We start from the raw sequence: 12,061 nt of genomic DNA, 5'->3' as shown, positions 1-12,061 counted from the left end.
TGGGCTGGGGAGATAGCTCAGTAGAATAAGTGCTTGCCTGGCAAGTTCAAGGTCATGAGTTCAATCCCCAGTACTGCAAAAAAAAAAAAAAAAAAAAAAAGTTAAAAAAAAAATCCTCAGTACAATACTAGCAAACAGAATGCAGCAAATCAGCAAGATTATACACCACAACCAAGTGGGACTAAACCCAAGAGTGCAAGGACAGTTCAATATACACAAATCCATAAATGTAATACACCACATCAATAGAGCCAAAGACAAAAATCACATGACCACCTCAATAGAAGAAAGAAAAGATTTTGACAAAGTCTTAACACTCATTCATGACAAAAACCCTACAGAAAATAGGAATAGATGGTCTTTACCTCAACCTGATAAAAGCCATCTATGACAAACCAACAGCCAACATCATACTAAGTAGGCAAAAATTGAAGGCCTTCACTTTAAAATCAGGAATAAGACAAGGATGCCCACTATCATCACTGCTGTTCAATATAGTTCTGGAAACATTAACCAGAGCAATTAGTCAAGAGAAAAAAATAAAACGAATAATGACTGAAAAGGAAGCAGTGAAATTATCATTATTTGCAGATGACATGATACTGTACATTGCAGACCCCAAAAACTCCACTAAGTGATTTGTAGATTTAATAACCAAATTCAGCAGCATAGCAAGATACAAAGTCAACACTCAAAAATCAATAGTATTTCTTTTTTTGTTTTTCTTTTCTTTTTTTTTTTTTTCAGAACCGGGGATTGAACTCAGACCCTTGCACTTGCCAGTGAAGCGCTTATTCTACTGAGGCATCTCCCTGGAACCCTCCCTGGTTTTTTTTTTTGTTTTTTTGGGTTTTTGTTTTTTTTTTTTTTTTTTTGGCAGAACCAGGGATTGAACTCAGGCCCTTGCACTTGCCAGGGAAGTGCTTATTCCACTGAGCTATCTCCCCAGCCCCACATCAATAGCATCTCTATATACAAACAATGAACACACTGAGAAAGAAACCACACCTTTCACAACTACACGTAATAAAATTAAATACTTAGTCAATCTCACAAAGTAAATAAAAGATTTATACAGTGAAAATTATAATACTCTGCAAAAAGTCAGATGAGGATTTCAGAAAATTGAAAGATATCCCTTGCTCCTGGAGAAGAAAAACCAACATTGTGCAAATGGCCATACTCCCAAATTTGTTATACAGATTCAATACAATCCTGATCAAAATGCCATTAGTATACCTCACAGATCTAGAAAAAACACTCCTAAAATTCATCTGGAACCAGAAGAGACCTAAAATAACAAAAGTAATACTGGGCAACAAAGGAAAGGCAGGAGGCATCACAATCCCTGACTTGAAATTATACTACAGAGCTACTGTGATAAAATCATCAAAGACCTGCAGATCAACAGAATACATTGGAAGATGCAGACACAACTAGAAACACACTCAGCCACATTATCTTTGACAGAGGGGCCAAACATATTCACTGAAAGAAAAATAGCCTCTTTAATAAATGGTGTTGTAAAAACTAGCTTTCCACTCACCAAAGGCTAAAAATAGAACCATGCCTATCACCATGCACAAAACTAAAGTCAAAATGGATCAAAGATTTAAATATTAAAAGTGAAACACTCAATCTTTTGGAGGACAAAGTAGGTAAAAATCTTAAGAATAGAGGCAGAGAGTATGAACAAAATTCAAACTTCATGGGAAATACTTCAAAGAATCAACAATTGGGATCTCATCTTTTTGAAGTTTCTGCACAACAAAAGAAATCAACAGAGTAAAAAGAAAACCCACAAATTGGGGGGAAAAAGTATAGCCAATTGTCCCTCAGACAAAAGAATCCTATCTAGAACATATAAAGTATTAAAAAAAAAAAAAAATCAGGCCTCCAAAACTCAAAAGACTCAATCCAAAAATGGGCACCTGAAATAAATATACATTTCACAAACAAAGAGATACAAAGAGCAAGTAAAATGTATGAAAAAATGTTCAACATCATTGGTCATTGAAGAGATGCAAATTAAAACAAGATACCATCTTATGCCAGAAAGAATGACTCTCATGAAGAAATCAACCAATAACAAATGCTGGAGAGGCTATGGGGGAAATGGAACCCTTCTTTACTGGTGGTGGGAGTGCAGGCTGGTACAACCATTATGGATATCAGTATGGAGAATCCTCAAAAAGGTAGGATTGGATGTCCCATTTAAGCCAGCTATATATAAAAATATCCTAGGTATTTTTCCAAAAGAACTGAAATGATACCACAATGATATATGTGTATCCATGTATATAGTAGCACAATTTGTCATATCTAAATCTTGGAAACAACCCAAATTCCTATCAACCAAAGAATGGATAAAGATATGGTATTTTTACACAATGGAGTATTACTTAGCTACAAAAAAAGATAAATTTGAAGCTTTTGTAGATAAATAGATGCAACTAGAGACTATTGGTAAGTGAAATAAATCAGACCTACATGTGCAAACATCATATTATCTTGCTTGTGTGAGAACCTGAAAGAATAAAGTCTGAAAGATACAATAGATACTGTGAAAGGAAAAAAATTTGTTCAATGAGAAGGAAAAACTGAGATGAAGAAAAGGATGAAAGAAGGGAAAAAGAACTTATGTACATATGCAGGATAATTTGGATTATTGTATTGCTGATTTCTGCTGGTCTTTTGAAAGGAGCACTTAGTTAATGCTTAACATTTCTTTCTTTTCATTCTTTTTTTTTTCTTTTTAATTTCTTATACTTTTTGGTTGTTTTATTTTAACCAATTTTTCACATTTATATCTGGTAAACTAGACAACTAATTTGAAGATAACATCATACAATAAAGCAACCATTGTTGAATTCCTATTTTGTTTAGCGAAATTTTTTTCTTTTTATTTAATGGATACAGGGTCTCACTACACAGTTCCCACTCGTAGTGATCTTCCTGTCTCAGCCTCCTCAGTGCTGGTACTACAGGTGTGTGCCACCATGTCTGGTTCCGGGGCCTACATGGCAAGCAACACTGGGGATCAAACTCAGGTCTTTGTGTTTGCTAAACAGGCGCTTAGAATGCTGAACTATCTCCCCAGCCCTTTATCATTTCTAATGTTTTTTTTGTAATATTTTTGTAGTCTTCAAAAAACAATAAAATAGAAAAAAAAAAAATCTACCACAAGATAGATGTTTACTTATTGCAATGAGGAAAACATTAACCCTTTCAGTAAAGGAATATCAGACACCTCCTTAGATAAGTGACCTAAGTTAATGCCAGCCATGAGACAAACATGTACTTTAAGAAAAATCCAAAAATACGTAACTTGAATTTATTTTTGAGAAAACATCAGACAAACCCAAACAACTGACCAATACTATTCCAAAATCTCAGTATATGAAAGTCAGAGACTAAGAAATTGTTGTAATTTAAAGAAAACTATGTAATGAAACAACAGAATGGAGCTCCTCGGTCTTCTCTAAGACTGCTTTACTGCACCTCATGCCAGGTGGCAGCAATTTCAGTGATGAGCTCCCAGAACAGCCATGTGGCTTGTTCCTGGCCTCAGAAGCACCAGAATACATTTAGCTTTAAAAATGACAAGTTTGATAAGAGTATTCAGACCAAGAAAATTAATACAAAACTACATGATGGAGTATGTCAATGTTGTAAAGAAATTCTTCAGTGGCGGGTAAAATATAGCAAATATAAACCATTATCAAAGCCTAAAAAGTGTGGTAAATGTTTACAAAAGACTGTGAAGGATTCTTACTACATAATGTGTAGACCATGTGCCTGTGAACTGGAAGTTTGTGCAAAATGGGAAAAGAAGACATTGTTCCATTTAATAATGAACCAGAACATAATGAAAACAAAGATCCAATCAAGAAGAAGCTGCAAGAGGAATAAAGTGACGATGACTTAGATTTTGACACTGATTTAGATGACACAGATGATAGTGAAGTGCATTAACTGAATGCACATTAAAAATCATTTAGGAATGTAAAACTCTGATCGCCTTTTATGCCTTTGATGGTGTCACAAAAAATACTGTGAAATCCCAGTTAGGAAATCAGAAAAAGCTATAGAAAACAGCCAAAGCCACATGAATAACATATATTAGGGATATTTACATAACTACAAAACTTTCATCTAGAGTTGTCTTAGACAAAATTTAAGTTGCATATATAAGATACCTGCTAAAAAGCAGATAAAATCGAGGTGGCATTCTACAGTTCATGGAAGAATTGTATAACCCAATATCAAATTTACTAAGATTGAGAATTGAACAGTGCTTGTATAAGATCTAGGGGGCCAAGGAGATAGTTCAGAAGAATAAGCAACTGTCCGACAAGCACAAGGTCCTAGGTTCAAACCCCAGTACTACAAAAGGAAAAAAAAAAGAATTATCTAGGCCAGGTATGGTGGCGCATGCCTGTGATTCCAGCACTTGGGAGGCAGACAGGATGGTTCTTGTGAATTCAAGGCCAGCCTGAGCTACACAGGAGACAGTCTCAAAAAATAAAAGCTTTCTGCGTCTTTTTCTGGGAAACACCAAATGGCAGATGATGCCGGTGCAGCAGGAGGGGCCGGAGGCCCAGGCATGGGAGGCCGCAGCCGCTTCCGTGGAGGCTTTGGCAGTGGCCTTCAAGGTCGAGGGCCCAGCAGAGGCCGGGGCAGGGCCAAGGCCGCAGGGCTCGTGGCGGTAAGGCCGAGGACAAAGAGTGGATTCCTATCAAGGCCGAGGACAAAGAGTGGATTCCTGTCACCAAGCTGGTCCGTCTGGTCAAAGACATGAAGATCAAGTCCCTGGAAGAAATTTACCTTTTTTCCTTACCCATCAAGGAGTCCGAGATTAGTGACTTTTTCCTGGGCACATCCCTCAGGATGAAGTTCTCAAGATCATGCCTGTGCAGAAGCAAACTCGTGCTGGCCAGTGGACCAGGTTCAAGGCATCTGTCGCCATTGGGGACTACAACAGTCATGTTGGCCTGGGTGTAAAGTGTTCCAAGGAAGTAGCCACTGCCATTCGTGGGGCCATTATCCTGGCCAAGCTCTCCATTGTCCCTTCAGGAGAGGCTACTGGGGAAACAAGATCAGCAAGCCCCACACTGTTCCTTCCAAGGTGACAGGCCGCTGTGGCTCTGTGTTGGTGCGTCTGATTCCTGCCCCCAGAGGCACTGGCATTGTCTCAGTCCCTGTGCCCAAGAAGCTGATGATGATGGCTGGTATTGATGACTGCTATACCTCTGCTAGGGGCTGCAATGCTACTTTGGGCAACTTCGCTAAGGCCACCTTTGATGCCATCTCCAAGACCTACAGCTATCTGACCCCTGACCTCTGGAAAGAGACTGTGTTCACCAAGTCTCCCTATCAGGAATTCACCGACCATATTGTGAAAGCCTACAATAGAGTCTCTGTCCAGAGGACTCAAGCTCCAGCAGTAGCTACACCATAAAGGGTTTTTACGCAAAAATAAAATGAATTAAGTCTGTAAAAAAATAAAAATAAAAAATAAAAGCTTTCTAATATAAAACTAAGAGACATTATAATTAGTCCTAAAATAAATTAATCCATGGACTATAATCCCAGCACTTGGGAGGCTGAAGCAGGAGTACCGCTGAGTTCAGGGCCAGCCTGGGCTATAAAGTGAGTTAAAGGCCAGCCTGAATTACATAGTGAGACACTTATCTCAAGAAACAAAAAAAAAAAAAAAAAAAGTTAAAAAAAAAAAAATTAGCCTATGGGAAGTATCTTTTGATGATTGATCTCAACTTTAAAAAAACAAAAGGTTGGCATCCAGGGATACATCTCAGCAGCACAGTGCCTGCCTGGCAAGCACGAGGCTGTGTTCAGTCCCCAGAACAAAGCAAAAAAAAAAAAAAAAGTCCACTTAACCAAAGCTTTTTTACTTATCTTTACTTGTTCTTTTGGGTTTTTTTTTTTTTGTATTTTAGGGAAGGGTCTACAGGGTGTTCAGGGTCTCACTGCTAGATCCAACTGGTAGTGATCCACCTGCTTACAGCCTCCCAAGAGCTGGGATTACAGGTGCATGCCACCACACCCAGACTCAACTGCTGTCTCAGCACACCCCGTGGGTGGGGCCAGCATGACAGGTCCTGCACCTGCTTCAGGCGCTTTAATCCACTGAGCCATTTGGCTGGCCCTTATTTATGTTTACTTGTTACAAAACCAAAGTTTATTCTTTAAAACTAGTATTTATAGGGTTAGGGATGTAGTTTAGTGGTAGAGTGCTTGCCTTGTATGCACATGGCCCCAAGTTCAATTCCCAGTACTACACACAAAAAAATAATAATGTTCATAATGTATAACATAGCACTTTTTCTCAGTTTTCAGTTTTCTTCTTGTGAGGTACACATGCAGAAATGCCTGGAATTCGCACATGTGGCTTCGTGAATAATTACAGAGACCGTGCTGAAGTTTACTCTCGGAGTAGCAGCAGCTCCACGCCGGGCTCTCTTCTCACCTGGGCATCCTCCTCCCATGTTTGCTCTGGACCAGATTTGGTGATTACCATATCATTTCTACTCCAAAAACAGTATATGATAACTCTGACTGATTTTTATTTTTCCTGTTCTTTTATTTTCAAAAATCTTAAACCTGAAGGAAAGTAGCAAAGTAGTAAACCAAACCTGTTCATACTATTCGCCTAAGTCTACAGTTGGCATTTTATTGTGTTTTCTTTATAGCTCCATGGATGGGTATTGTACATACACAATTTAAAGCACTGATTTTGAAATTTATATGAATATTATTGAAACTGTCCTACCAATTTGGTCTAAAACTGTCTCACTGCTATTTGTTTCTCAAGAAAATTATGGGGGAAAAAAAGAAAATAATAATGAAACTGTCCTACCAATTTGGTCTAAAACTGTCTCACTGCTATTTGTTTCTCAAGAAAATTATGGGGGAAAAAAAGAAAATAATAAAAATAAATAAAAAGAAATTTATATGAATACACTATGTATATTATTTTGTCTTTTTTTCATTTTTATAAAGTCTGAGATGATTAAAAAAAAAAAAAAGAATGTAACACATATTTCTTGCTTAGCTTCTGGAACAAAAATACACCAAAGAGACAACTGAAAATACCTGCTGACTTTGATCATTCTATTACAGATGTAGAGTATATGAACATTTATAGAAATAAGTAAAAGCTATAGAAAAGTTTATTAAACTATTTTTGCAAGTGTAAAAATTTTTAAGCATGAAATTATTTTCAAAAAGTTTTAAGGGATTTAGCTTAGAAATATAATTAGCTCAACAATAGAAAACTTGTCTAGTAAGTGGGAAGGTGGGTTTGTTCCCTACCACCAAAAATTTAAAAAGCTAAAATAAAGAGTATTAAGTGAAAATTCAAGCAAAGTGAGAAGAGATTATTGCAATATAAATCCAACAAAAGCTCATATACAAAATTTAAAAACCTCTAATCATTAATAAAAAAAAAAACTGGCCTTTCACAAGATATCCAATAAATATGAAAAGGCGCTCAAAATCACTAGCTATCATAAATACGAAATGACTCATAAGTATGGCTAAAATGAAAAAACTCAATACTAAGTGTTACAGAAGGTGTAGAACAATTAGAACTGACACTGAATTTAAAGGACTGCACAGAAAAATATGTGGCATTATCTACTAAAGCTATTTAACTCCTGGGGGGGATGGGATGGTGCTGAGTATTTTGTCTTCATTCACCCAATAGAAATGAGTTGTTAAATCCATTCACCAAAAGACATGTATATTCTTTGTATCCCAAAGAATGGTAAACATATTCAGTCACTCTTATGAATGTTCAAAACAGCTTCACTCATACTAGCTTAAATATAAACAACACATCAACAACAGAATGAGTAAACAAACTGCATATTCTCAGACACGATGTTAAAAGACAAAGACTGTGTTATGTAGAGTTCCATCTGTATTGGGCCAATTAATCTACAATTATTCAAATTAGAATTATAGGTATCCTAGGAAACAGGATACTGGCAAGGAAAGTAAAGCAGTCCTTTGTGGCAATGAGAATGTTCTGTATCTTTTATTCTGTAGTACTAGAGACTGAAACCAGGACCTCACACTGAGCAACATCCCTAGGCTTTTTAAATTTTTTTATTTTGAGATGGTGTCTCTCTAAGTCACTAAATTGTTCAGACTGGGATCCTACTTGTGATCCTTCTGATCCCACTGCTGAAATACAGGTGTGTATCAACATGCATGATGTGCTCTATATCCTGGTATGGGTCCTGGTTATATGGTGAGCTCATGTGCAAAACTCTATATGAACACTTATGATTTGTATGTTTTACGATATGTAAGGTATATCTCAATTAAAGATTTTTTTAAAAAGGAAGAAAGAAAAGATAACAAATGCCCTGACAATCCACTTAGAAATGAATGGAAACAAAGATATGCAGGAAATAATTGAGAGATTTTTATGTTCCAGGTGTGGTCCCCTGTATGTAACTGAGGAGGGAAAAATACAATGATGAATTTCTCAATTCTATGGTTTAAATACCTTGGTGGAAATTAAAGTTGCCTAAGAAACCTAAAGCAAGAGGAACTGAGTTCAATTTTGGACATGGTATCACAGACATTTAGTGGAAACAGGGCAACTGATATATGAATCTAAATCTTAGATAACCTAAGGAAGTTGTATAAATTTAGAAAATACATATCAGTCTGTGCAATAGAAATGTAACACCACAATTCGTGACTTGATTAAATTCCAATGAGTAGATAACAAGCAGCTTATTATTAATTAGATAATGTACATAAAGCACTCAGAACCAAGATTGACATATAGTAAGTGTTCAATAAATATCAGGTTTGCTATAAGTATGATCTCTTACTTTTTAGGTAATTAGCTTTATACATACTAAAACACAAATTTTATTCACCCAGCTCCCTAAATATCTAGAGATTCTTTGGATTTTATATCCTTATTTTTGAATTGCAGCCATCCTATAAAATGCTACCTCTCTCCTCAACCTATTTCTTCTGGACCATTCAGAGGCAGACATGTGCAATCAGACTCCTTTGCGCAGGAGTCTGATCACAGGAAAAGCAGCAAGAGATGAGAAACACCAGAAGTTCAGGAGTTCACATGACTGAACTCCACATGGTCCATGGGGCCCAGATCTCTGCCTGCACCACCCTGGCTCCTGTTCCTCTTGAGGACCAGCTGCTCTCCTCCTCCACCTCTATTCTTTTAGTAAGCCTCTTCTGCTCACTGAGAATAGTCAAATTTGTATTTTTTAAACAAAGAATCCCTCCTGATAGGTAAAGAAAGATCATTCTGCAAGAGGTTTTACTATCAAACACAACTGTCAAAACTCAATAAACTGTACCTTTAAAGTAAGTGAACTGGCATGCATGAGGCTCTGGGTTCAATCCTTATCCCCAAAACAGAGTGAATTTTATCTAAACTCTCAAGTTTAGAAATTTAGTAACAGGAACTCTTTACCTAGAAACAGACAATTTATACTCAAAGCTGTCACTTACTTCTTCAGTCAAATTCACCCATCTGATCTTCCAAGAATCTAAGAAAACATATAATGGGGCTTTTAAAATTATGTCCTCCTTCCACCACAGCAACCACTGAAGAAGAGTAGCCATGGCCCTCTGCTATCCCATGGCCCTGGGGCTCAACAAGGGCCACAAGGTGACTAAGAATGTGAGTAAACCAAGGCACAGCCGCTGTCACACCAAGTTCGTGCGGGACATGATCCTGGAGGTGTGTGGCTTTGCCCCCTATGGGTGGCATGCCCTGGAGCTGCTCAAGGTCTCCAAGGACAGGAGCGCCCTCAGGTTCATCAAGAAAAGGGTGGGGACGCACATTTGCACCAAGAGGAAACGAGAGAAGCTGGAGAATGTGCTGGCAGCCATGAGGCAGGCAACTGCCAAGAAGGACTGAGCCCCTCTGGATTAAAACTTGGCAGAAAGTTCAAAAAAATAAAATAAAACACAAAACTATTTCCTAAAGTATCCACTGTATGACCTCTGGTAGTCAGCCTAGGTAAGTACCATACATAGGCAGCTGGCACTGAAATTAACTTTAAACTACCCCCAACCTAATAAATGCAGTATGTCTCCCAACAATACTTTAAACGAACTGCTTCTTTCTCTGACCTTAACAAAACAAAGAATGTAAATAACCCAAGTTTCAATACAGTACAGGTGCAGAAAACAAAAATATATCACACATAAACCAAAGCCAACTTTTGCAACATTAATGTTCGAGCCCCTTCTCTTCATTACCTTAATAACCTTCAGTATCAATTAACTCATGAGTTTCTATTTCTACAACACGATCTAAAATATTTACAAAACGAAAGTAAAAGCTCCAATATTTACCTACCCAACATTTGGCAACCCAACAATACCAATTTTCAGTGAAGTTCCAAATCTTCCAATGATTGGGGGTGGTTTAACTCCATCACCTCCCTTTTTGGGGGGCATCTGAAATGTCAAACAAACACGTACAAAATTTATTATTATTATTGTGGACAGAAACACAATGCACTATATATATATATATATATATGCACACATTACTGAATAAAGACAAAGTATACTGTATTTTATCAATCCAATACTAACACCTAAATTTGCTTTTAAAAAAAAAAAGTTCTGTAAACAAATCAATGTCAAAGCAGTCACTCCCAAGATGTTCTGGAAAAACTAATCTAAAAATGTGTTGCACCAGAAATCAAACATAAAATGTAGTTCCAATCCTCCATCCAGACTGCTTACAAAACATTTTATGTCTTAATCTGTTTTTGGGTTATATGAATGAAAGCATTTGGAAGCAGGTGCGGATGTGAGTCGAAGAAAAACCTATCTTAAAACCACCAGCCGGCAAGTCATCTTCCATCAAATGATTATTATCTGGGAACTGTTCTTCCCTATTTTCCCACAACTTCCATTTTTCCATAGATGAACAAACAGGGTAACCGGGCCTTCCAACCAAGTCCCTCCATCTTTGGCACTGCAAGTAAAGTTTATCAATCCTCAAAAGTAAACTTCAAAGTCTATACACTGGTTACTTTTAATAATAAATTATTTCACTCAATGCGCTACCCCTTGGTGCTGGCGATGGAACCCAGGGCCTCCTGCAAGCCTCAGTCAAGCGCTGTTCCTAAGACCTACACCCTCAGCCCAAATGCATTCAAGCCTCTTATTTACAAGTCAAAACTTTCTCTGTCCCTGCTAGCTCTGGCTTCAACTTCGAAGGCGCAGGTTTCATCCCACTTGACCAACTCCAAACTCAAATTCACGAAGACTGCCAACCTAGTGTCTTAGAATCACAACCGTGGCTGTCCTAGGGCGCCGTGGTACCTCCCAGAGCCACGCTGGGGCTCAGCTCCTGAAGTGAGGGCCAACCTCTGATCCCAGACCGCGACAACCTCATTTTATCCCTGGGCAAGAATCTCCCTTCTCAGTCGTGACACCTGCTCCAGGCCGAACTCTAGGCCTCCAAAGAACAGCTGCACGCGCAGAGCCTGCCCACCCTTGGGCCTCGGCGTGCTGACCGGCCGCCCAGTCAAGCGGCCCCAGGCGGACACGTTTCTACCACCAGTCGCCCGGGATCAGGAGAGGCTGCCCTGGGACGAGCGGGACCACGCGCCAGCCGCCCGCCGGGTCCGCGGCCTAGTCCGCCGCGCCTCATTCATCCTCACTCACACCCACGCCGCGCGCAGCACCCGCCCCACCCCGGCCGCCGGCCCGGGCCGCCATGACGCGGGCCTCAGAACGACGCGTTGGGGGCCGAAGCCCGAGCAGAGGGCGCACTGCGGGATCCCGGCGGGCCTCACCGTGTCCCAGGAGGACGCTGACCCGGGGTCTCAGGCAGAGGGAGACAAGTCCTGCCGGCAGGCGGAGGCGGAGAGAAAGGCGGGGAAAGCGCAGGCCCGGCCCCTCGGCTCAGCGGCACGCAAGACGGCGGCGGGAGCGGAACAGGCGGGCCGGCGGCACCTGCGCCAAGGCCGCGAGCCCCGCCCACTGCCTCAGGCCCCGCCCACTGGCCGGGCGGGGGCTG

At 39.5% G+C, this 12,061-nt stretch overlaps 1 protein-coding gene and 1 pseudogene across 4 annotated transcripts in view; one reads left to right on the top strand and one right to left on the bottom strand.

The window, feature by feature from the left end:
• Nucleotides 1-11,975, bottom strand: part of Ola1 (Obg like ATPase 1) — a 218,509-nt gene extending 206,534 nt beyond the window's left edge. The window contains exons 1-2 of one of the 4 annotated variants that reach the window (XM_023719209.1): nucleotides 11,815-11,975; nucleotides 10,382-10,482 (exon numbers count right to left, since the gene is read on the bottom strand). In XM_023719209.1, coding sequence (XP_023574977.1) covers nucleotides 10,382-10,482 — 101 coding nt within the window. In that variant the 5' untranslated portion in view covers nucleotides 11,815-11,975. Of the gene's footprint in view, nucleotides 1-10,377; nucleotides 10,483-11,814 lie in introns of those variants that run through there. The other 3 variants (XM_004634748.3, XM_023719210.1, XM_023719211.1) reach the window with 3 other exon arrangements.
• Nucleotides 3,530-3,928, top strand: LOC111817652 (annotated as a pseudogene).
• Nucleotides 11,976-12,061: the final 86 nt, after the last annotated feature.

This window comes from Octodon degus, unplaced genomic scaffold (assembly GCF_000260255.1).
Source record: "Octodon degus isolate 3935 unplaced genomic scaffold, OctDeg1.0 scaffold00065, whole genome shotgun sequence".
In the NCBI taxonomy this organism is placed as follows: domain Eukaryota; kingdom Metazoa; phylum Chordata; class Mammalia; order Rodentia; family Octodontidae; genus Octodon; species Octodon degus.
The sequence above is the reverse complement of the archived record's forward strand: the minus strand, read 5'-3'. Positions and strand labels throughout refer to the sequence as shown.